The 26035-nt window shown below is 42.5% G+C and overlaps 1 protein-coding gene across 1 annotated transcript in view; it reads left to right on the forward strand.

Annotated features, from left to right (window-relative positions):
• KCNJ3 (potassium inwardly rectifying channel subfamily J member 3) overlaps positions 1 to 25196 on the forward strand; it is a 205218-nt gene extending 180022 nt beyond the window's left edge. Inside the window, exon 3 of the mRNA XM_060257226.1 lies at positions 23750 to 25196. Within this exon, the coding sequence (XP_060113209.1) occupies positions 23750 to 24330 (581 nt within the window). The 3' untranslated portion in view covers positions 24331 to 25196. The remainder of the gene's footprint in view (positions 1 to 23749) is intronic.
• The last annotated feature ends 839 nt before the right edge of the window (positions 25197 to 26035 follow it).

Below are 26035 nucleotides of genomic sequence, written 5' to 3' on the forward strand. Positions count from 1 at the left end.
CTGCAGAGCAACCTCAACAGAGCTCTCACCCTTCTGAAATCCCTGTAAATGCTTCAAAATCGCACCTCACACCTACCCAGGACCTCAAGTTCATAGGGGCCCTTCTGCGCACCTCTCTCCATCGTGCCTTCCTCCCCCAGGATCGGGCACTAACTATCATTGCCTTAGCCAAGTCAGTTCAACAACAGCCTCGTCAGTCTGCATTCACAATCCAACGCCTGCTGGGCCTCATGGCCGCCACAACATCTGTCCTTTATTTTGCCAGGCTTCGGATGCGACAACTACAGCTCTGGTTTGTACGAGCCTACCATCCTCAGGCGCAACCGCAGAGCATTTTACTCACTGTTCCACAGAGAGCACTTCTATCTCTCACCTGGTGGACTATGCCTGACAACCTGCTCGCAGGCATGCCGTTTCTACCGACTCCTCCGATGGCTTTCGTGACAACAGACGCCTCCAAGTGGGGATGGGGAGCCCACTTAGAGGACAAGACCGTCAGGGGGCTTTGGACTCCCTCCGAGAGGGCCATGCACATAAACTGCCTAGAACTGATTGCTGTACACAGGGCCCTCCAATCGTTCCTCCCTCTCATCAGGGACCGGCACGTTCAAATTTCCACGGACAATATGGCAACAGTTTACTACATAAACAAACAGGGAGGCACCAGATCCCTCCACCTGTGCCGCATAGCCGTACTGCTCTGGGAATGGTGTGTCAAGCACAACATCTACATGACTGCCATTCACCTCCCCGGTGTGGAGAATATCCTGGCCGACTCCCTCAGCAGATTTCGCATAGACGACCACGAATGGTCCATCAATCCGACCTACCTTCGGCGCATCTTCCGATGCTTCGGAATGCCCAGGGTGGACGTTTTTGCTTCCAGGGAGAATGCCAAATGTCCTCATTTTTATTCCAGGAGGGGCAACGATGCCTTCCTTCACAGATGGGCAGGTCCCCTTCACTACTTCTTTCCACCAACCCCCCTTCTGACACGGGTGTTGGTAAAGATAGCACGAGATGGCACGGACTGCATCCTGATTGCTCCATGGTGGCCTCTGCAACCGTGGTTCACGAGACTTCTCCAAATGTCCTGCCACACTTACCGCCGTCTTCCTCCTGTGGGCGACCTTTTATCCCAGGCCAATGGGCAGGTTCTACATCACAACCCTGGGGTTCTAGCCTTGGCAGCCTGGAGGATACATCCGCCTGCCTCTCCACAGAGGTAGCCAACATCATCCTCAACGCAAGGAAGCCTTCCACTAGACTTTCGTACCAACGCAAATGGAAGCGCTTCTGCTCATTCGTGGCATCTAACCATCTGCAGCCAGAATCAGTGCCCCTTAACCTGATCCTTCATTATCTACTTTCTCTACAGAAATCAGGACTCTGCTATTCCTCCTTAAAAGTTCACTTATCTGCGGTTTCTGCGTTCCATAACCCTGTTGATGGCAAAACTGTGTTCTCCCATCCCTTGTCCAAGTCCTTTCTTAAGGGCATGTTGCACCTCAATCCACCTGTTAAGCCCTTCGTCCCGACCTGGAGTTTGTCACTAGTTCTTTCCTGCCTGATGAAAGTGCCCTTTGAACCTATGGCTACCATAGACCTTAACCTTCTTTCCTGGAAGACAGCATTACTGGTAGCCCTTACCTCAGGCAAACGGGCAAGTGACTTATGCGCCTTTCGCCACGATCCTCCCTACACCATTTTCCACAAGGACAAAGTTGTTCTGCGACCGGACCCTGCGTTCCTTCCGAAGGTTGTCTCCCAGTTCCACTTATCGACTTCAACTTCTCTACCCACGTTTTTCTCCAACCCATCCGACCAAGGACAACGAGCCCTGCATTCTCTGGACGTTAGAAGGGCTTTATCTTTCTACCTTGATCGTACACAACCTTTCCGCAAGGACCCTAATCTGTTTGTGGCCTACGGGAACCCTCACAGGGGACACAAAATCTCTACCCAAAGACTATCTAAATGGGTAGTTAGTGCCATCAGGTTGTGTTACGAACTGGCTAAACAACCTCTGCCCGAAGGTCTTAAGGCCCACTCTACTAGAGCGGTCTCGACTTCTTCGGCTTTCCTGCAAGGCGTCTCCCTAGAGGACATTTGTGCGGCTGCATCGTGGTCCTCACCATCCACGTTCGTCTCCCACTATGCCTTAGACGTTCGTGCGAGACGTGACGCCTCCTTCGGTCAAGCGGTCCTCAGATCCATCTTCCACTGAAGTCAGGGGTGAGTGCATCCGCTTCCATCTCTATGTTGCATAATATGATCTGACTTGTTTATGTAACTAACTTGCTTCTTTTACCAGCACCCTCCTCCAGGACATTTAGCTGGCTAGTCACCCATGTGTGGGACTGCACAGAGACCACGAAGAAGATAAACAGGTTGCTTACCTGTAACTGATGATCTTCGAGTGGTCATCTGTGCAGTCACACACGCCCACCCAGCCTTCCCCGCTGCTGGCCTCCTGTAATTGTTGCTTAACCTTATATAGTGTCAGTGCCAACGGCGGCTGGAAGAAACTGAGTGGAATGGGCGCTCTCCCCCCGCTCCAGGCATGCGCAGTCGCTGCCTGCTCCCCAGGGCGGGAGGAAAGCGCGCCAAAAGACGCTATAGGCGAGCTATTGGAGCTCCGAGGTACGGATCCGTTGCCTGCGGCAAGACCCATGTGTGTGACTGCACAGATGACCACTCAAAGATCATCAGTTACAGGTAAGCAACCTGTTTTTGCTCCTCTTCTTCCTTTCCTGTGTTTTTCCATTTCTCCCACCTCTCCCCCTTCTTTCCTATTATTTAGAGAAAGCTGCTCAATGGACTGCTCTTGCCACTAAAGAATGTTGTTGATTTTGTTTCTGTTGCGATATCATACCACTCAGGTGCATGTAAGCCAATAAAAAAGAGCATTCCTGGCAATTAAAACAACAATAAAGTAAGATCTGGTCCAGATGGCAAGAAACTCAATAGCACTCCTCCAAGGGTTGTCTGCGTTCTTGCAAGCTGGGGGTTTGGCGTTTACAGCTAGAGAGGGAAGCAAAGGAGAGCCCAGATAACCACGGTGAAAAGATGCTTTCTTCTTGCAGCAATTGTCATTCAGGCTTGCTTCCAAATGATAATAAAAAAAGTATTGTTTGTTTTTTTTCCCTTTTTTAAAAGACTAGTGGGGAAGGTAAAATTGTGAGAAAAGCTAGCTAGATCCAACCCAACACATATGGCAAGATATATAATAGTTCCTGGTTGAATTAGGACTGAACAGAAAGAAGAGTTCTTTATGAATATGTTTTTGCTTTTCCAAAAGCTCTGGGTAATTTTCAGGGATTTTCTCAGAATAAGTGAAAGGAAACCATTGTAAGATTAGGTAGGAAGGCCAGTGGCTAATGGATGAACTTTGCTTTCGCCATCAATTTATATATTACAAGCTAGGAAGCCTAAAGTGCTTGCAGGAGGTATCTCATTTTCCCCTTATGCCCCTCCCAAAACTATTTCCTTTGCCCTTCTTCATGGCAGACCTCATATCTTCTTCCCTTTCCCTGTTTTCTTCTCATCTAACAACCAACCTAACTTTTATCTGCCCCCACAATCTACAACTTTATTTACTTCATTTATATCACCTTTATCGCAGGGGGGATTCCAAGAAGCTTACATAATCAACCATAATAAAGGTCACCAGGCCTCTACTGGCTAGGGTTGCCTAGTCCAATTCAAGAAATATCTGGGGACTTTGGGGGTGGAGCCAGGAGACATTAGGGGTGGAGCCAAGATCAAGGCTGTGACAAGCATAATTGAACTCCAAAGGGAGTTCTGGCCACCACATTTGAAGGGACAGCACACCTTTTCAATTCCTTCCTTCCATAGGAAATAATGAAGGATGGGGCACCTTCTTTTGGGGCTCATAGAATTGGACCCCCTGGTCCAATCTTTTTGAAACTTGGTGAGTATTTTTGGGAGAGGCACTAGATGCTATACTGAAAATTTGGTGCATCTACCCCAAAAAACAGCCTCCTCAGAGCCCCAGATACCCGCGGATCAATTCTCCATGATTTTCTATGGGAATAAATCTCCATAGGGAATAAGAGAGTTCCCAGCAGACATATCCCTCCCCTCACCCTGCTTTCTGATGACCCTGAAGTGGGGGGAGGGCCTCCAAACCGGGGGATCCCCTGCCCCCACCTGGGGATTGGCAACCCTACCACTGGCCCAGCCTTTAGAGTGAATTTTGATTACTGGGATAGGAAATGCTCGGTATCCCTGGATAATTGGCGCGCTGGAATCCTGCATCCATGTTTCCTGTAAGAGAGCCAGTTTGGTATAGTGGTTAAGTGTGCGGACTCTTATCTGGGAGAACCGGGTTTGATTCCCCACTCCTCCACTTGTATCTGCTGGAATGGCCTTGGGTCAGCCATAGCTCTGGCAGAGGTTGTCCTTGAAAGGGCAGCTGCTGGGAGAGCCCTCTCCAGCCCCACCCACCTCACAGGATGTCTGTTGTGGGGGAAGGAGATAAAGGAGATTGTGAGCCACTCTGAGACTCTTCAGAGTGGAGGGCGGGATATAAATCCAATTTCTTCTTCTTCTAAGCAAAGAATGTCCAAATTGCATAGGAAAGTTAAGAAGTCAGGGTCATAAAGAGTATTTGGAGGCTGCAGCTAATACAGAATGCTAGATTCTGTTCATGGCCAGCTATCAGGAGCATGTGACCATGATATCACAGCAATTAAACTGGCTATTGATTCAGTCTCTGGCGGGGAGGGTGGGATGTAAACGAATAAAATAAATAAAAATAAAATAAAATTCAAGGTGTTGGTTGTGACCTTTAAAGCCCTACATGATTTGGGGGACTAGTGTATCCGAAGCACTGTTTTCTCCCATAGGTTCCTTCCCAGGAATCACTATTGCCTAATCATCACAGGGTTATTGAGGAAGGGCACGTGGGTGGCAACGACAGCGTCATAACCAGATGCATACACTCTATAATACTATCAGAGAAAGGGTGTGCAGGTGGTGCCAGCAGCTGAGCATGGGTGCTAGAGGGCTTGCAAGTTTGAGAAGGACAAACAGGCATGGGGCACCTGAGCACTTTTGGCCCAGGGCCTGGAGCTGGCCCTGGGGGTGATTATTTTAGGTCCAACAATAAAACTGGATGAGCATTCAGCAGAGTCCTAGTGAGAAAATCTTGTGATAGGCAATGGTCCTTCATGTAGCCTATTAGCCTATAAAGTGTGTTGCAATAGCCAGGTCACAGCTTGAATTTACTACCTGAGAGAAATGCTAATTGGTCTTCTTCAGGCCATAAAGCTAACTTACTCATAGGCTTGCTGTAACTCTTAAGCCTTCGCTGTCTGCAAACAGATGACCATTTTGGAATCTCAGGGGAAGGTGAGACAGGAGCTACTCATCCCCTTGTGCCAGCAAGAGGGGACCTTGTGTCATTTAAGAAAAATAAAAATTAAGGCGCTAAAATGACGCTGCATCCCTTGTGGGATTCTCTAGTGGAAACTATAGCATCTAGTTTGGCCCTCTGTTGCCTAACGAAAGAAATTTGTCAAATCCACATGCAGGTGCAAATTCACATAATCATTTTTACTTGCCTTTATAGTATTACTATAGTAAGACTTTATAGTTCTGTTGAAATCCCAAACAAGCAATTATTATGGAGCTGTCATAGTATAGACCTCAGCTTGCTAAAAATGTTCTCTCATTCTACGGTAGGCGCCCAGTATAAGTAAAACCCAGTATACCCATGCATATTCCAGTTATCATGATCAGTTATCAGGAGCATGTGACAACAATATTACAGCAATCCAGTGGCTACTGATTCTCTCTTGAGCCCAATTCAAGGTGTAATTATGAATATCTCCTAAGCTATTTTTTTTAAGTTATCTTTGGATAACTGTAGCTTCTACATAAGCTGCTTCTACTATACAAATATGTGCCTGCATCTATAACAGAATTACTTGTATCCAATGAACTGATGGTGAAAGGGGTCCAGATTTTCTCTGCATTCTTCTCCTTTCAACATCTCAAAAGAGGATTCCTTGCATCTTGTGGTTCCGGGAATAATCTTTCCAGGGACTGAAAGAGAGGCTGGGGGGGGGGGGAGGGGGGAAATATGAATGTGTGTTAAATCAGCATTTTGCAGGCAGGTTATTTACATTTATTCAAGAGAAGATCCCAAACAGTTTTAAGTAGGGAGTCTTGCATATTGATATAACAATATGCTAAATTAAAAAAAATTACAAAAGCCCTGGCGACCACTGCCCCCACGAAATTGGGGCAGGGAATCTACAAAGAAACCTGCCAGATGCAAAATCCTGTCCCCGTGTGGAAGGCACCCCCTTTTCAGATGGTTTGTGTACGATTTACCCTCTAATTCATTTTCCGCTATTTGCTTTTCAAAATATATTTTGGTGTTAGAATTGTGTGCCTAATTTCTGGTGCATAAGGCTGGGACCATTAGATTATCTGTATATACAAGTTTAATTTTACTTCAGTTCTGGCAAGGAAAGAAAAATATAAAAATATGGAACATAGGTCCATCAGTGGCTATTAGCCACAGTGTGTATATATATATATGTGTGTGTGTGTGTGTGTGTGTAAATCTTTTGGCCACTGCGTGACACAGAGTGTTGGACTGGATGGGTCATTGGCCTGATCCAACATGGCTTCTCTTATGTTCTTATGAATTTCTTGCCATAAGTGTTTGCTTTGCTGATTTATCTCAAAGAAAGCTTCTGCATTCATCCTGAGAAGTTCCCTTGAGTGATACTCAGAGCAAAACCTTTTATCTAGTTTTGTAGGTCTCAGCCCTAAGACATGGGCACTATAGAATATGTTCAGGAGTGATGCTAAATACATAGGCATTATAACTTCCAACAATTACCAATTGAACAAAGGCAACAAATAATACAGTGCTTCAAGCACTCCTTGCTTAACGAGAGGGCAAGCCCATCTTCCCCAGCACTTCTCCCTTTTCTCAAAGTAAATTTGCATAGGGTTTGGAGGCTAATAGGAGTGACTGATGAGCTCATTATAAGCCCTGTCTGAAATTCAGAGGGATTTTGAAATTTGCTGTCATTCCTAGTTCCAACCACCAATAGATGCTGCAGAGTAATTGATTTTTACCTCAGAATGTGAATGCTATTAGTGTATCAGAACAAGCAAACAATGTTTGGCCCTTTCACTTAAAAAAAATAGAGATCTAATGAGTTAAGTAGTCAAATATATGTCTTGCAATAAATCAATGCCCTAAAATCCTTTTTTTTTTGCTGCTATACAATAGAATGGCTTTTTTAACATTTAGTAAAACGTAATTTTTCATTTGTGGTGTGTGATTTTATGTAATAATTTTACTCACAAACCAAAGCATCACTGTGCAACATCCCCGATGTGATGACACCAGTGTTTGGGGGCAGAGCCCCACCTCACTTCTGAAATGTTCCCTCCTTCCTCCCGCCAGAGAGTTTCACGGACATGGCTGTCTTAGTCCTTTAGCACCTAAAAAACTAACACCTTTTCCCAGGATGTAATCTTTTGTATCTGGTAAAGTAACCTTTGGGCTCAAGAAAGCTTATACCTTGCAAAATGTTGTGGGTCTCTAAGGTTCAGTAGCAACATGGTAATTCACAGGATTTCTTGAATGCTCAGCATTACTTCATTTGCATCCTGGTTGTGCAGCAGCCGCAACTGAAACGCAAACTCGGTTGGGCAGATTGACAGAAACTTGGCCGTAAAATGTTAACACTGTTTTGAAATACTAGTATGAGGTTCTTAGACTTCACTTTTTTACTTCTAGATTATCGTGTTATATAAGTCCCCGGTAATTATTCTTTTTTCTGCCTTTTGTTTTATTGTTAGGAAGTAATTTTGCTTCTTAAAAATGCACCCCCTTGCCAACATATAAATGATTAAATACAAATTATTACATTTAATGAGGTAGAACTTTTGGCTTCAGAACAGAAGATCTATGACTGTACTCATGGCTGAGGTGCAAAACGTAATTGCTTTAGTATCGGCTAAGACTGTAGACGATCTAAGCTTTCATTTTCGCTAATGAAGAGATACAGCATTTTATTCCCAGGGGCAATGGGGAGTCTTACATAGACTAGGTTATTTGATTATCGCAAGGCAGCTTTTGGGCCAGGCCTGTGCTGTGGATTACATGGTGCACCATTGACTTGCATGCATTACACCTATTCAGCATCTGACAATTTGCTGCCTCTGAAGTTCTCCCTGTTATATGTATCTCTTGTTATTGAATCTGTTTGGTTGGTCCAGGGGGTGCATGAAGGGGATTCCAGTGCAAGCGATCGGCATTCACTCAAGTAAATGGGTATACATTCTATTCTTCTGTTTTTAAGAACATAAGAACATAAGAGAAGCCATGTTGGATCAGGCCAACGGCCCATCAAGTCCAACACTCTGTGTCACACAGTGGCAAAAAATTTTATATACACACATACACTGTGGCTAATAGCCACTGATGGAACTGTGCTCCATATTTTTATCTAAACCCTTCTTGAAGGTGGCTATACTTGTGGCTGCCACCACCTCCTGTGGCAGTGAATTCCACATGTTAATCACCCTTTGGGTGAAGAAGTACTTCCTTTTATCCGTTCTAACCTGTCTGCTCAGCAATTTCATCGAATGCCCACGAGTTCTTGTATTGTGAGAAAGGGAGAAAAGTACCTCTTTCTCTACTTTCTCCATCCCATGCATTATCTTGTAAACCTCTATCATGTCACCCCGCAGTCGACGTTTCTCCAAGCTAAAGAGTCCCAAGCGTTTCAACCTTTCTTCATAGGGAAAGTGTTCCAGCCCTTTAATCATTCTAGTTGCCCTTCTCTGGACTTTCTCCAATGCTATAATATCCTTTTTGAGGTGCGGCGACCAGAACTGCACACAGTACTCCAAATGACACACAGTACTCCAAAAATCAGCCGATGATGCTTCTGGTGAATAACATTCTCATTTAAGGAAGTTTTGGGGTTTAGATAATTCTCAAAGTTTAGCATTTGGCTGGACTAGGAATAGGAAAATCTAGGTTCAAGTTCCAATCAGCCGTTTTCTTGTAGGGTGACTTGGGCTAGTCTCTCTCTTTCAACAAAACCTACCTCATGGGGTTGTTGTAAAGATACACTGCAGAGAAAAGAGTCGCTGCCCTGATCCTCCAGGAAGGTCAGCATAGAAGTAATAAAATAAAACACACACAACAAATGAAACATGGTGCTTTACTTAATTCTAGTACATTAGAAATACTACAGAGGCTCCCAGAGTAGAATCCAGTGGTTCCAGCAGTTTCCTGAGTGTGTGTTCTGACTGATTAATTGTGACTGGAGCTTTTGTATGCAACATCCAAGTTCATCAGTGTCAAATTGAAGTACTTGTTTATGTGAGCATGCATGGTAAATGAATATATGTAGTGGGATTCAGGTGGATAGCTGTGTTGGACTGAAGAAGTGGAAAAAAGTACAGGTTTCTCAGTCTTTTGGTTCTTGACACCAGATCTGTGTCTATTTATCCTTTGGTATAGGAAGTAATTGTATTATGATGATAAAATTAAATTTTCTGTCTACATCATTGGTGCAAGAGTTTGTCCTCATTTGAGCTGGAGGTGAGCAGAGCCTTAGTTCCCACTGAGTAATGGTAAAAGAAAGATACATCTGAGCATGCCATATTTGTAGGGTTGAATGAGAGATCATGGGATAGAACAGAATATAGCAGGAGAGTTTGGAGGGTGATCTTGGAGTATACAGGGACATTGCACAGAGGACACTCTAGTTATTGGGGAAACTCTCTGGTTAAATATACAAAAGTGGCACAGTTATCAATTGCTGGTTAGCTGATTTTGAATGGACTCTAGAATCTTCGGATACTTAATATTCAGCATTAGATTGCTGTTACCTGTGGACTGATTTATACTTTGTATATGCAATGTGGTATTGATGTATTACTGACAATGTATTGTATGCTTTTGTAGCATCTTTGTATTTGTACCAATAATATTATAATCACAGTATTGTGTGCGGTTTGTGCCTTTAGTAACCAAACTGAATGTCTTGCCAACTGCATCATATGGGGATACTTCACCAAAACTCCATATTCTGACTGCTACTGCTGCTGGAGTAGCATCTGGAGTAACAGAATCTATAGATCACCTCATCTTGTTCTGTGATTGATGGACTCCACTCACAGACCGTTGGGTTACACCTGTCCTGAGAAAATATAAGCTGCCTGTCAAATCTTGCACAGTCTTTTCTTTCTGGCTGCAGCACCAATTCAGAAATAATGCATTCTGTTGCATTGCCCAGTTTCTACAACTTGTGGTTTCTCTACTACGCCTTTACAGAAATGGGTTTTAATTTGCCATGTTGTATTTTCATGTTTACTTATATTTTATCTTGTATTTGTTTTTTTGCTTTGCTCAAGAACTTTGGTCAGATAAGTATAATAATAGAAGAGAAAAATCTCCCTTGGTACCAGTTCATTTTGGTGTTGTCAGCTTGGTATAGCAGTTGACAATGACAAGCATTTGATTCCCTGCTGCTCAACATGAAGCTGGGCCTGTCGTGGTTTTCTCAGAAATCGTTCAGCCCCACCTGCCTCGCAAGGTGACTTGTGGGGGGAAGAGGGGAAGGTGACTGTAAGCTGCTCTGAGACTCCTTGGTAGTGAAGGGTGAAGTATAAAACTAACTGTTCTTCTTCAAGGAAAATTAATTCCCAATAACTCCCCCAATTTGACCCTCAGAAATTGAAAACAGTTTCCTATGCACTTGAAACCTCCTCTGTTTGAAATGTTCGGTGGATTGTGGTATAGCCCTTCAAGGCAGCTGCAGTTCCCCATATGACCATTTGCAACCTGGCCATCAAAAACGACGTCAACACACAAAATTATATTGGATGTTTAAAAATATCTGAACAGTCCAAGGGTGTTTGTGATACACTAGTCTAAAACGAGAGGCTGGATTATAAAAACCAACTTCTTTTGGAGTCAATATTAGCATGAAAAAAATAAATTATTTAGGGACTTGATCGTGGAGCGATCAAAATAGCATGAAAAACTAAACATTCTACTAAAAGCAACATTAATTTAAAATGGTTAAGTACATTAAGTTCAGAGCCCAAATTCATTCATCCAATATCATCATCATCATCATCATCATCATCATCATCATCATCATCATCATCATCATCATCATCATCATCATCATCATTTGTTGGCAACTAAATCCAAATCAGGTCAGTTGGCAACTAAATCCAAATGACTTCGGTGTACCCATGCTTTGTGTTGAACCATATAATTATCATTCAACAGTAACCTGTCCATGAGAGAAGGGACCAGCCAGAGGTCTCCTGAGAAGTGAATTCCAGTTGTGCTACAGGTTAGATTTTGTTCAATTTTACTTAATTGTAGCCTTGCCCTTGGGGGATCATTTGTTGCCAGCAACAAAAGACAAAATTTTAAAGGGGGAGTACGTGGATATTTTCTCCCTCCTTTTCCGGGAGTTGGAAGAAAGGACAAGGAGGACTTAGATGAAAAAGAAAAGGAAAAGTTGAAGAAGCGCAAAGTAGAGTGGACTTGGGCTAATTGGCTGCCTGAGTTTTTTATCTACACTGGGGTGATTGTATGGGCTCAGTCTTGGAGGGTGGCAGCCCTCATACAATAGATGGACATAATTTATAAGGGGTACACAATGTTTAGCGGGCCTGCTTGAATGCAGTACGACGAGGAATTCAGGATGAGGGCTGCTTTGTACCCTTCCCTTCAGTGGGACCGCATTCACCACCGGCTGGGGCTGCAGGTCATGTCGTCTGGGTGGCCAAACTTCGGCGACCGCTCTGACAGCGGTCATTTGGTGGCCAAGTCACCTGCAACTTCCTCAGCTTTGGCAGCCTCTTCCCATAGTTCTGCAGGGCAGATGGTTCAACCCCACATGCTTTGCTGGGAGTTCAGTTCTCACGGAGTGTGCAGCAGAAAGGCTTGTCAGTTCAAGCACGAATGCCCCATGTGTGGCAGGCCTCACTCCTTTAATAACTGCCTGAAAGCCTGGGTGTGTAAGAATCAGAAGAAACCAGGAGGAGGGGAAGGCAATTATCAGGCTGGAAAAGGGGCCCAGTCCGATAAAGGTGGGACCTCTTGAATACTGGCTGTCCAGGTATCCACGGAGGGATGACAGCATTTACCTTCTAAAAGGTTTTAAGTTCAGTTTTAGGATCGCTTTTCAGGGGCCCCAGGTCCCATTTATGTCTGGGAATCTTAGTTCTGTTAAGGGTTTAGAGCAGGTAGTTAAATATAAGATTGCCAAGGAGTTGGCTGAGGGCAGGGTTTTGGGCCCATTTTCCCACCCCCCTGTGGACAACCTTAGGGTTTTCCCCCTTGGGCGTGGCACCTAAAAAGGTGCCTGGTGAATTTCGTTTGATTCACCATCTTTCCTTCCCCAAAGGGAAGTCTGTTAATGATGGGAATTCCGAGTATTTATGCTCCGTCAGGTATACCAGCTTCGACCAGGCCGTTGCCGTGGTACGACACTGCAGGGTGGGTGCAGAGAAATCTGCATTTCGCCTTTTACCAGTTCATCCTGCTGACTTTGAACTTTTGGGCTTCTCTTTTGAAGGCCAATTTTACATGGACAGAGCATTCATTGCCAATGTGCTGCTCTGTATCGTGTTCTGCTTTTGAGTGTTTCAGCACATTCTTGGAGTGGGCTGTTCGTGGAAAAAGTGGGTTTGCAGGATGTCATTCATTATTTAATGGGTCTCGTGGGGACAGGGCGTTGTGCACAGTTGCTGTCAGGCTTTATGGAGCTGGCTGCAGAATTGGGGGTTCCTTTGTGTCAGGAAAAAATGGAGGGTCCGGTCCAAAAACTGATCTTTTTGGGGATTGAGTTGGATACCTTGGGGCAGTTGTCCAGGACACCTTTCCGAAAACTTGTAGATTTAAGGAACAGGATTCATTCCTTTCTTCTTAAGCGGAAGGTCTCCTTGATCGAATTGCAGCAGCTGGTTGGGCATCTTAACTTTGCTTGCAAAGTGATTGCCCCTGGGCGAGCCTTTCTCCGTAGGCTTTGTGACACTATGGCAGGCCTATGCTTGCCACAGCATAGAACACAGGTTACCAGCAGCATGAGAGAAAATTTGGGAGTTTGGCAAGAATTTTTGGAATCCTTTAATGGGATCTCCTTTTGGAAATATGACATGAGGCTTGAAGCTGAGCTCCAGGTCATGTCTGATGCTGCTGGATCTTTGGGTTTTGGAGTCTCTTTTTACAGACATTGGTGCGCTAGTTGGCCAGAATCCTGGATGCAGGTAGGAGTGAACCGAGATCTTATGTTTCTCAAGTTCTTTTCCATTCTGGTTGCAGTTTGGCTGTGGGGGATGGATATGGCCAATCGCACGGTTCATTTTTGGTGCAATAATATGGTGGTAGTCCATGTCAAATTCCCTTTCATTCAAATCCCAGCAGATTATGAGGTTGGTGAGGGCCTTCACTCTGCATTGTCTGCGGCTTAACATATTGTTTTTAGCCAAGCATGTTCCTGGGGTGAGTAATGGGGTGGCTGATGCTTTCTCTCATAAACAGATGGAGAGGTTTCGTCAGCTGCCCCCAGATGCCGATCAAGAGGCGGCACCAATGCCCCAGGACTTATGGCTGATTGGAGAGTCGAGGCTTGCAGAGCGATAGGCCTAGCCATTGCGCCTAGCACCAGGAAGTCTTACGAACGTTCTGTGCGGCAGCTTGAGGACTTTAGGGCCGAGGTAGGGTATCACATTGTTTGGCCCCTCCTGGTGGAGCAGTTGCTCCACTACTGTGTTTCTCTGCGAGGTAAGGGATTGGCTGTGTGATCCATTAGGGGGCGCCTGTCTGCATTGGCTTTTGCCAGTAAGGCGCTGGGTTATATGGAGGAAACAGCTGATTTTTGTCTCCAAAAAATGCTGGAGGGGTGGGCAAGAGATTCAGGACCTAGGCTTGACACACGGAAACCTATTTCCCTGTTGATTCTTAGGGGTCTGAAAGGGGTTTGGGGCACGGTGTGCGCTTCATATTTTGAGGCCTCTTTGTTTCATGCTGTGTCCTTGGTAGCGTTTTTCGGGGCTCTTAGAGTCAGTGAACTAGCGGCACGGTCCAGAAACGATGTTTCTGGTAATGCTTGGTACGGGACCTGAGGTTATCTGAGGGCAAAGCAGTCATTACTGTACGTCGCTCTAAGACTGACCAGTGTCAGAGAGGTACCGTGCTTGAGCTTGGCACCTGCTCTGAGCTGGAGCTGTGCGCAGTTTCTGCTTTGGCTGCTTATTTGGCAGCTCAGGGGCTCAAGGAAGGGTTTTTGTTCTGTCACAATAATGGTAGCATGTTGACGAAGCATCACTTTTGGGCTGTGACATCACAGGCTTTAGGTGAGCTGGGCTTGTCTGGGGTGCGGTTTGGGACCCACTCCTTTAGCAGTGGGGCAGCCTCTACAGCTGCTGCCCTGGGATATCCTTCTTCCTCCACTTGGGCCTGGGCCATTGGCACTCATCGGCCTACAAATCTTATGTACGACCTTTGCTCAGTTCCTGGCTTTGTTTGTTTGGTTGAAATGTTACTGGTTGCTATTTCTTCTTTGACTGTTTCTTTTTAGATGCTGTTGTTCCTGGCCAGAGGAGCCGAGTTCTCGTCTGTGGCCACAGCCATGTGTTTTGGGCCACACATCAGGCTCGGAGAACTTCGGTCGGCTCTCAGCTGGGACTCAGCCAACATGTTTGTATTGAGTGTCAGGGGCGCCGGGGTTTTCAGTGGCCGGGCTTGCTGCCTTTGTTATTTTGAGGGAGTATGGGTCTTTCTCCTCAGGTTTTAATTATTCACCTGGAAGGAAATGATCTTGGGCTAGCAAAAAAGCAAGGCGTTAGTCTTGCAACCCCTTGAGGATTTTCAGTACATTAGGGAGCGATGGCCTGGGACCACTATAATTTGGTCAGCCATGCTGCCCCGCCTTGTTTGGCGCAGTGCTTGGAACCTGGCAGCTATTGAGAGGACCCAATACAAAGCTAACAAGGACATTAGGAAGGCATTGGAAAGGGGGTTGGGCCACTATCTGCCCCATCTGGATATTTCTACGGAATTTCCGGACCTCTACAGAGGGATTGGGGTACATCTCTCAGAAAAGGGTAATATGCTTTTCTTGAGAGATCTCCGGCAAGGGTTGCGGGTGGCCTTGGGCCTCCCAGTGGGTGATAAGCCCTAAGTAGAGACTTGGCCTTAGTGGTGGCAGGTTTTACTGGGTTTAGGGTACTATGCGGCTAGGGGAGGACCATAAAGCATCCCCCTTTTGGGGAGTTAGGGGTCTGGCATAATCTACCTTTGGGTTTGATGACCCGGGGTGGGAAAAATGCAGACTGTCCTGGAGGCTCGACCAGAGGGTGCCTTCCATTGAGACATGCGTCTGGTGGTTGGGCCCTCTGGGGCATGCCTCCTTGCTGGGCTGGCCTGGCAGGAGCTGTGTCACACAGCTCTGGCTGGGGGCTGGGTCTCTCGCCCGAGAATGGCAGGGGAGCGGTCTGTTGAGACCCCTAGCCCTGACCAGGCTGCGCTTTTGGGTGCCCTTGCCATTCTTATTATTATGTTTAATAAAGTGACCCATAGTTATACCAATGCCTTGTGTCCGACTCTTCATTCCGACTTAGGGGGCAATAACTTGATAGTGCAAGAGAAACATTTGTGAAAAGCTATCATTTGCGTTTTCATTGCAAAATAGGAGTACTGCTCCAAGGATACTGTAGGGGAGGAAATCCCTACCTAAAAAATGCAATCATAGTTAACTTGCATACATATTGAAATTGAAATACCATAGCTTTTTCATACTTAACTCACAAAGTTAACTGAATATAGTGAGGATATGCATTAATGAATGGTTAGATGATAAAAAGCCGAACTTCCTTTAGCAGTACTCTTAAATTTCAGACAAACATTTCATTCTTGCCTGAAGCAGTGACAGAAATGCCTTTTTAAAAAAAATCAGGTGTAGCAAAGTAGACTGCATTAAGTCATTTGCTTTAAAGGCAGTTGTTTAAAATAGCTTTCTAATTTCACCATTACACATTTTTGAGTTGACTGCTTTTGTTAGTAGATCAGTTAATACTTCATGCAATTTCTAACTGCCTGCCATGGCTTAGTCAGTAACATATTTTTTTGTATTCTGAGAGAAAGAATGTTTCATTCCTTAGGACTTTCACTAAGAGTTTCTGAACTATATACGTGAAAAGAAGGTTATTTAACAGAATGAAAATGCACAGAAGCATAATGTTTTGGAAGGAAAGAACCAATAATTAACAAGTCATTTTGTGTAATAAAAATGAATTCATTTTTTCTCATTTCCATCACCTACTTTCTTCAGAGTGTTTTCTATAGTATTGTGACTAATGTATAAGGGAATCACTGTCAAAGCAAAAGTTTTAGAGGTCCCTTCTTTGCTAAGAATCCATTGCTCTTCTTCTAAAATCACTTCCATTTTAGCACTTTCATTTCACAGTTTATATGGGCACCTGATTAGAGAAGTATTGTATCATTACCAAGGACTTCTGTGTAGATGTTGGGATTATTGTCAGGTTTTCTTTTAAAGCTTTATGTTAGCAGTCACACAAGGATTTGTGAGGAACATCTCATTTCCTCTTTGTATCCACCTCTCCATAGTCTTTCCCTGCTTCTTTCCGTTTATTTTTTTTAAAAAATTCCATTCCCCCACCCCATCCTGGGGTGCTTGACTACCAAAACCAAAGCTTGGAAAGCTCTGCAATATTGTGGTTGCTTAGCAAGACCCCCTCCCCCCCCCCCAAAAAAAATCACCACTGAGATCTTGGAACATAGCCTCAAGATTCTCAGTGAACATTGATCTCTAAAGTTACAAACATTGCTTGCATTAGTTTGGAGTTTAACCTGCCATAGATTTCAAAATTTTCTGCAAACCTGTTGTTTCCCTCACGTTTGTAGAAAAATCCTGCTTGAATTACTGTGTAAATTTTTGATTCACTTTATATGGACCAGTTCAGATTGGATATAATGATAATTCAGTGTTCAACTGAATTAGAAACCACCTCTATGTTATGTTTGTACTCGAGTTATTTTCTTTTGATTTCTTCTTCCCCCAATATTTCTGCATTACTTTTTTGCTTCTCTACTCTTACATATACATAAAGAACAGCACCAGAATTATAGGAGCAGAAGCAAACATCATATTTATTTATTATTATTATTTTGGAAGGATTTGAAGCAATTTCCATAAAATGACCAATTTCCATAAAATGACCAAAGCAAGCACACCAGTCTAAGAGCAGAGACCTTTCCCCTCTTGCTGCAGTCTGCCCTTACTTCTGAAATTGTGGTACTAAAGGTTTGTGGACTCTCATGAGCATGAGGAATGAAATGGAAATCTGCAGTGAGATGGAGAAATTGCCTAATATCTCACCACTCCTTCCATAATCTTAAAAGCAGGTTAGGATCTAAGTGAATATCTATACAGATACTGTGATGGATTGTAGGAATAGAAGAAATTGTGGAACCCCTTTCCCTTTTATGCTCCAAGCTGTTTCCTCTAGTAAAATATGGTTTAGGGAAGCTGCAGGAAAAAAGTATAACGGACTGAAATTGTCTCCCACTCTCTTTTGCATGAGATTTTTCTCGAGTCACAGAAAAGCTTGTGCAAGAAGAAAGGGTGATTTCTGACTGTTTTCTCAAGGCCTTCTGCCTTCAATTCCAAGGATCTCTTGACTCTGAGATAGATTTTTAGGGGGAGAGGCACGGACATAAGGGAGAAGAGAGATAAATCTATTTTGTAAATTGACAGTTCATAAGATCCAGTTCAATGTGAGAGACATTTGCTGAAAAATAAGTCCTTCATTAGTGAGGCAGTAACTATTTTTTTTAAACTCAATTTTTTTTTTATTTTTCCAATATGTCACCATTTTTCAAAACAAATACATCATAAATACAAGCATCAATACAATATAGAAAAACAAAAATTCACCCACACTATATGAAGGAAGGAAAAAAACAAAAACAAAAAAAACTTTTTATCTTCTGCTACTCCAATACTCACAGCCAAGTCTGAAGGCCCCTTCTCAAATAAATCACATGCATTAAAATAAAATTTTAAATATTTTTTTGGCATTTCATTTTTTTTCGACAAATTGGCATTTACATAATCAAAAAAGATAAACCATTTTTCAATAAAGTTTTCTCCTACTTTCTTTAAAAATAGAAATGTGTTCTTAATTAAAAACAAAACCTGGAATGAGATTCAGATTACACCAGGATTTCTGTGTATGTAGATATGTTTGCAGGTGTGCATGTCAAGGGAAGCATTAGCTTTCCAAATCTTGTCAGGTTGAGAATAGTCCTACAGATCAAACAGCAAACTAATGTGAGAATTCTTAGCTTTGAGGTAACACTGCGCAGGTCACCAAAATCTCCCTTTTCCTAGGAGTAAAGGTGTACTTACACTTTGTGACTCAATAGTGTTTTGACATTAGTTCAAAATCACAGCATTACAAATTTCAGTGTTTGCTGTTTTAGTTCTCCTGCCTCACATACTGGCAGAGAATGCTGCACATAATACTCTTGATATGATCCGTCTGCATTTTGTGTGAATAAGATGATATGTATATGTTCCAGATTTGTCACACACGGCTAGAAGTCAGGAGTTTTCTAGGGCTTTTGATCATGCATATGAAAGCTAGAAAATGCATGTGTTGCGCTATTCATGCAACATGGCAACGGTGTGTATGGAGATGATCACACATAGCATATTCTCTTGGTACAAGGAGGTAGGAGTACTATGATTGTAATGACTGAAAGTGGTTATTATCAAGATGCATCCATAACCATTCTAGGAGAGCACTTACATAAAGTATGTTGTGCTTTTGTATGTGTAACAAATTATATTTAGATAAGCAACGGAGGGCACTAGTATGAGAGGTGGGGTTTTAATATTCCATACATTTAATCTTTTTATGGATAATACTTGTCTGTTAATATTCTATTGTGTTTATGAATTGGTACTATGATTGTAATGACTGAAAATGGTTATTATCAAGATGCATCCATAACCATTCACAATACAAGAACTCGTGGGCATTCGATGAAATTGCTGAGCAGACAGGTTAAAACGGATAAAAGGAAGTACTTCTTCACGCAAAGGGTGATTAACATGTGGAATTCACTGCCACAGGAGGTGGTGGCGGCCACAAGTATAGCCACCTTCAAGAGGGTTTTAGATAAACATATGGAGCACAGGTCCATCAGTGGCTATTAGCCACAGTGTGTGTGTATATATAAAATTTTTTGCCACTGTGTGACACAGAGTGTTGGACTGGATGGGCCGTTGGCCTGATCCAACATGGCTTCTCTTATGTTCTTATGTTCATTCTAGGAGAGCACTTACATAAAGTATGTTGTGCTTATGTATGTGTAAACAATTATATTTAGATAAGCAACTGAGGGCACTAGTATGAGAGGCGGGGTTTTAATATTCCATACATTTAATCTTTTTATGGATAATACTTGTCTGTTAATACTCTATTGTGTTTATGAATTGGTGAAACCCGCAATGTGGGAGGAATTGCTGGAAACATGACAACAGAAGTGGGACAAAGTAGACAATTTCAGGGAGGAAAACCTTGAGGAAACCATAGGCCATGAAAAAAAATTAGCATTCAAGAAAACAAGGCCTTTGATAAAATTAGAACTGAAGCTAAACCTCATTATTGGCCCAAGAGCAGTAAGAGCTTAATATACTAAGGATTTAGCCTGCAGTTGCCACCCCCCAGGACCTAGTCAGGGATTCTGTGGTTTGGGGGGAGGCTCCTCTCTACCCTGGACCATCCAATGGGGAAAACCCCTCCTTTAAATAGAGATGTTTCTGCATGACACCCCCAACATGACGCCATCCCCTAGAAGTGATGTTATCGCATTGGGGACAGTGCATGGGCGGCACTCTGGTTTTGAGGCAAGTTATATGGTTTAAGCCCAATTTAACTATAGAGTTTGCCCCCAAACCAGACATTCCCACCCACCCCAGAATGCCCCCCCACACCCCCATGCCAGATGGGCATGAGGACCTGGCAACCCCAATCTAGCCTAGAGGACATAGAGTTGCTGGGACTACAGTACAGAGGAATAATGCTACTTTTCCCTTTAAGGGTAGCTTTGAAGGGGAATTGTATCGTATGGTTTATGTTTCCACTGTAGAATTGTGTCCCTTTAGGTCCTAGGGTTATTAGCCCACAAGGAGGGAGTGTAGGCTATAAGCTTTGCATGCTTTCCTTATGGCAGCTTCTAGCTTTATGTATTGTTGCCCTCTTGGATAAATAGACGACTTATTTTGGATGGGTTAATTATTGGTTAGCCATTAGATGTAAGGTATTGGATTTATATCCCGCCCTCCACTCCGAAGAGTCTCAGAGCGGCTCACAATCTCCTTTCCCTTCCTCCTCCACAACAGACACCCTGTGAGGCAGATGAAGATACTGGATTTATATCCCACCCTCCACTCCAAATTTCAGAGTCTCAGAGCGGCTCACAATCTCCTTTCCCTTCCTCCTCCACAACAGACACCCTGTGAGGTAGATGAAGATACTGGATTTATATCCCACCCTCCACTCCAAATTTCAGAGTCTCAGAGCGGCTCACAATCTCCTTTCCCTTCCTCCCCCACAACAGACACCCTGTGAGGTAGATGAAGATACTGGATTTATATCCCACCCTCCACTCCAAATTTCAGAGTCTCAGAGCGGCTCACAATCTCCTTTCCCTTCCTCCCCCACAACAGACACCCTGTGAGGTAGATGAAGATACTGGATTTATATCCCACCCTCCACTCCAAATTTCAGAGTCTCAGAGCGGCTCACAATCTCCTTTCCCTTCCTCCTCCACAACAGACACCCTGTGAGGTAGATGAAGATACTGGATTTATATCCCACCCTCCACTCCAAATTTCAGAGTCTCAGAGCGGCTCACAATCTCCTTTCCCTTCCTCCTCCACAACAGACACCCTGTGAGGTAGATGAAGATACTGGATTTATATCCCACCCTCCACTCCAAATTTCAGAGTCTCAGAGCGGCTCACAATCTCCTTTCCCTTCCTCCCCCACAACAGACACCCTGTGAGGTTTGCGGGGCTGGAGAGGGCTCTCACAGCAGCTGCCCTTTCAAGGACAACCTCTGCCAGAGCTATGGCTGACCCAAGGCCACTCCAGCAGGTGCAAGTGGAGGAGTGGGGAGTCAAACCCGGTTCTCCCAGATAAGAGTCCGCACACTTAACCACTACACCGAATTATTGTAGATGTACAATAATTGCTTTTTCCTTTAAAGAACGTAATCAATGAAATTGTCTTGCAACTTTAAACATGCTCAAGCTCTATCTCACCGATGTTTTGTATCAGAATATCATATGGGTATCTAATATCTAATGCTGCTGTACTAATTTTCCACTTATTCATTTACAACAAAACCTTTAGTGATTAGAATCCTAACTGAATCCAGAACTGGAGAGGCTGAGGTTAACGGTCCTCTTACTGGCGTAGCTCTTTTAAAATGTAACTATGACTAATGAACAGCCGTGGAATAAAGAACCCAGATTGGCCATGCTACTCAGAGTAATTATCCTGGTTCTAAAATTAATTTCAACATGACCTGATGTGCAGTGTTGTTCTTTCATATGATAATTTCATACACAAAAAATGGAGATGGTGGGTGAATATGTGGGCTATTGAAGTAATTTATATCCATGAGGAAACTAATTACCAAAAATCCCTGCATATAATTTTATGCACGTATAAATAAATCTTGCTAAGGGTTTTCTTAACCTAATGCCCAACAAACCTTTAGTTGTATATTCTTTGTCTTTCTTTCAAAGGGCAGCAGTTTTGTTTTTTTTTTAAATACAAAATCATTTTGCTTGAAGGATATATTTAATATTAGGGGAAATATTCTTGTAAAGTAAAGGTTTGGATATTTTGATGGAGTGAGGATGCTCAGAGGTAGAGTATACACCCGGCATGCACAGAAGGCCCCTGGTTCAGTCCCTGGCATGTCCAATTAGATAGATCAGGTAGTAAGTGATATAAAGACTTCTGCCTGAGACCCTGGAGAGCCACTGCTAGTCTGAGTAGACAGGACTGAGTAAACAGGACTTTGATGGACCAAGGGTCTGATTCAGTATAAGACAGCTTCTTGTGTTCAAGGCTATTTTGGGGAGGGGTCATGGCTTAGCGGTAGAGCATCTGCTTGGCATGCAGAAGGTCTCAGGTTCAATCTCTAGCATCTCTCGTTAAATAGCTCAGGTAATTGGTATATGGAAAGACCTCTGCCTGAGATCCTGGAGAGCCATTGCCAGTCTGAGTACGGACTAATAGTCTGATTCAGTATAAAGCAGCTTCACGTGTTCATTGACCTGGCCATTAGAGCACAATGCACTGTGTTTTGTTGTCAAGCTTGTGAACTGTGAGAAAAATGGAACTTTTTAATGTAATAATGCAGGAAGTCACCTGTGTGTAAAATCTAGGATGGGGACTGGTATGGGCAAGAGTGACACTTTTGTGCCAGACGTTATCTCACCTTTGTATTTCTTGCAGTGCCCATGTGTTGATCTCCCTTTATCTTGCATTCCTTTTTTTAAAAAAATGCCAGTTCTTGTGAAAAGAGAAATCTGTTTAGGTGACTTGTAGTACAGTGAATTACTAAAATGTTATTAATAATATATTAACTGTTAATAAGTGTGATATATATTCACATGAAAAGCTGATATTCTTATTTTTCTTTCTCTTCATACCTTTTAGTATTCAGTCAAGAGGCACAACTCACAGTGTTAATGCAATGCAGAAAAGGGTGTATTTATATGTTTCAGGAGACACGTCTGCTCACACCTTTATGCTGACTCAAAATAAGCATTCCCTCTGGCACTTTACATATTTTACTATGTTGATTTTCATAGGCTTTTCTTTTTTTAAAAAAAAAAATCTAGCATACTGTTCCTACTCTTCGGATATCAAACCAGACATCTGCCCTGACTTTGTAGCATATTTGATAATTTACCAAAAGATGATATCAGCTACAGGATATGCCTTTTAAGGAATTGATTGAACAGAATTCTGAGCCTGTCTTGTCCACATTAAGTAGCAAAGTTACATATGTACTGCATGTTATGTCTTCTGAGGTGAAAAACAGAATTTAGAGAAGAATTATATGTAGCTGTGTCCTATTTGCATCCTGCCTTTTTCTTATACTCTGGATTGCATACATGGATGATCTGATTTTTATCTCTATAACGCTTTGCGATAATTTATGAGTTTCATGGCTGAGTGGACCATGCTTGTACATTATCTGACTGTATATTTTCTGATCTGTCTACAATTTTATCATTTGCTGCAATTAAACAGCAATTCATAATCCCTTCGATATTGCTTATTTGAAATTATTGCACAGCTGCAAAAGAAAACACAGCACCAAGTATTTGTGACCACCTTATTATTGCTAATTTTCACTCCTGTTCTGATTGCAGCATGTCAATAGATGAGTTGGGTTTTTGTAAAGTACAATATCACATACCAACTGTGCATAAAAACTTATTGCAGTTTAATTATTATTACATTTATTATTACTTTTCTTTTTTAGGGTTTTTTTTTTAAATGCCATTGATCCATAAAAACCACTGTCAGGTGGTACAACTACCATGTACAACTTCCAAGTAATTTTACCCAGCTTTTATTTTCTTTTTGATTGTAGGGATGACTTGTCAAGCCCGAACGTCATACACAGAAGATGAAGTTCTCTGGGGACATCGATTCTATCCAGTTATTTCCTTAGAGGAAGGATTCTTCAAGGTAGACTATTCCCAGTTCCATGCAACATTTGAAGTCCCTACTCCACCTTATAGTGTGAAAGAACAGGAAGAAATGCTTCTTATGTCCTCCCCTTTAATAGCACCAGCTGTAAGTAGCACTAAAGAAAGGAATAATTCTGTGGAATGTCTAGATGGCCTAGAGGACATTGGTACAAAGATACCATCAAAACTGCAAAAAATGACCGGAAGGGAAGACTTTCCTAAAAAACTATTGAGGATGAGTTCTACTACTTCAGAAAAGGCCTACAGTATGGGGGACCTACCTATGAAGCTTCAGCGAATAAGTTCTGTTCCTGGCAACTCAGAAGAGAAACTGGTATCTAAAACCACAAAAATGTTATCAGATCCCATGAGCCAATCTATGGCGGACTTGCCACCAAAACTTCAAAAACTATCCGGAGGTAGAATGGAGGGGAACCTCCCTCCCAAACTGCGGAAAATGAATTCTGATCGATTTACATAACATGAAGAGACCTTTAGATATTATTTCATGTTTGAATTGCCATCAATCCAGTTTAAGCAGGAAAATAGTACACCGGAAACTGTTTTAGATGACCAGTTTTCCTTAGAACTACATGCAGTCGGTGACAGTTCTCTCCCCTGAGGTCGAAAGACTGTTGAATTCAATGATAAAAGATCTAAAGTTCAGCTTGGGGCCATATGAAAGCTAATATTAATCGGCATGTAGTATCACAACAAGCATGCAATAATAGTACGCAAATTTTGCATATAGTTTTATGGCATGGTTCTTACTATATTTATACTGTATATTCTTGGGGGGAAAAACATGTAAATGAGGTGTTACTCTCTTATATTTCTTAAACATTAAATAATAGATAAACATAACAGTGGGTCGCAAACAGGGCAGGCTACGAATTGGTTTTTTTAATGGGCACAATCCAGCCAAAGTTAAACACTGTGAACTCAATTTATTTGTCTGCCATATCCTCCTCATTCTCCACAAGTTGCAGGGTATTCTTCTGCCACTGACCCTGTTTCCCGTCCACTGGAAGCCTTCCTGTAACTGGAGGAGAATTACACGGGAGGACATAATTAATAAATTGGATCTGTGTCTTTTAAAAGATTTAAGCAAACGCTGAAATCTTTTCCTTTTCAGTCAGTGAAACTTCAGAGTGTTTTGCTTTGGCTGAATCATGCCCAATAATAATAATAATAATAAAGACTTCTGATCTAAATTGTGATGTTTTGTTTCTACTGCATGTTTTCTTCGTTAAATAAGGCTAAAGCTATTATACATTCTGAACACCAAAACTTTTAACCTTAAATACCTTACTTTTTAAATAAATTTTCCCACCTTTTTGGCTAGAAGTACCCTGTTCCTTTGCTTTATAGGGTGTGGGGGGGAACATGACAGCGTCTGGGGCTAGGCAAAAGAATATGCCAAGGAAAATATCCATTTTAGATAGAAGGAATACAATTTTTTTTAAAAAAAAAAAAATTATGATAGATTTTTTTTCATGTTTGTTAAGATAAGGTTGCAGTAAAAGTAAAAACTGAAATATGTATTAACATATGAAACTGATGATTTCACTCCAGTAGGCAAATGATTAGTTTACTTCTTACACTAGGTAGATTCTGAATTCAGCCAGCCAGCTGCCTCCCAATAACTGCTTAAAAGCTTTCTGTGTCACTTGGAAAGGCATTGGTCTATAGCAAACATAATTATGATTATATGACCACACTAAGGGATGGATGCAGTGGAGGGCGTGGGGGAACATAAGAAATCCACGTATGAAAATGTGTTGCAATGATCTCTGATGACAAAAATTATCACCTCCTATAATCACAATATAAATTGAGAAATATACTGATAATGATACAAGAACACACAGAAAACAGAATACTAAAAATAATAATGGATTACACATAACATACAACTAGAAGCCATGGATTACACATAACATACAACTAGAAGGATCAAGGCATGAGTATAGAACAGTTTCATAAATAAAAGGTAGATGTTTCTTAAGATTATGAATTACTTTTCCCAAATAGATTACAAATACAGCATTTTGTCATTACTATTATTTGTGTTGATAGATCGAAGTGGGCAGCCATGTCGGTCTGAAGCAGTAGAACAAAGTAGGAATCAAGTCCACCTTTGGTCTTAAAGGTGACCTTGACTCCTACTTTGTTCTATTATTTGT

This window comes from Heteronotia binoei, chromosome 16 (genome assembly GCF_032191835.1).
Source record: "Heteronotia binoei isolate CCM8104 ecotype False Entrance Well chromosome 16, APGP_CSIRO_Hbin_v1, whole genome shotgun sequence".
NCBI lineage: Eukaryota > Metazoa > Chordata > Lepidosauria > Squamata > Gekkonidae > Heteronotia > Heteronotia binoei.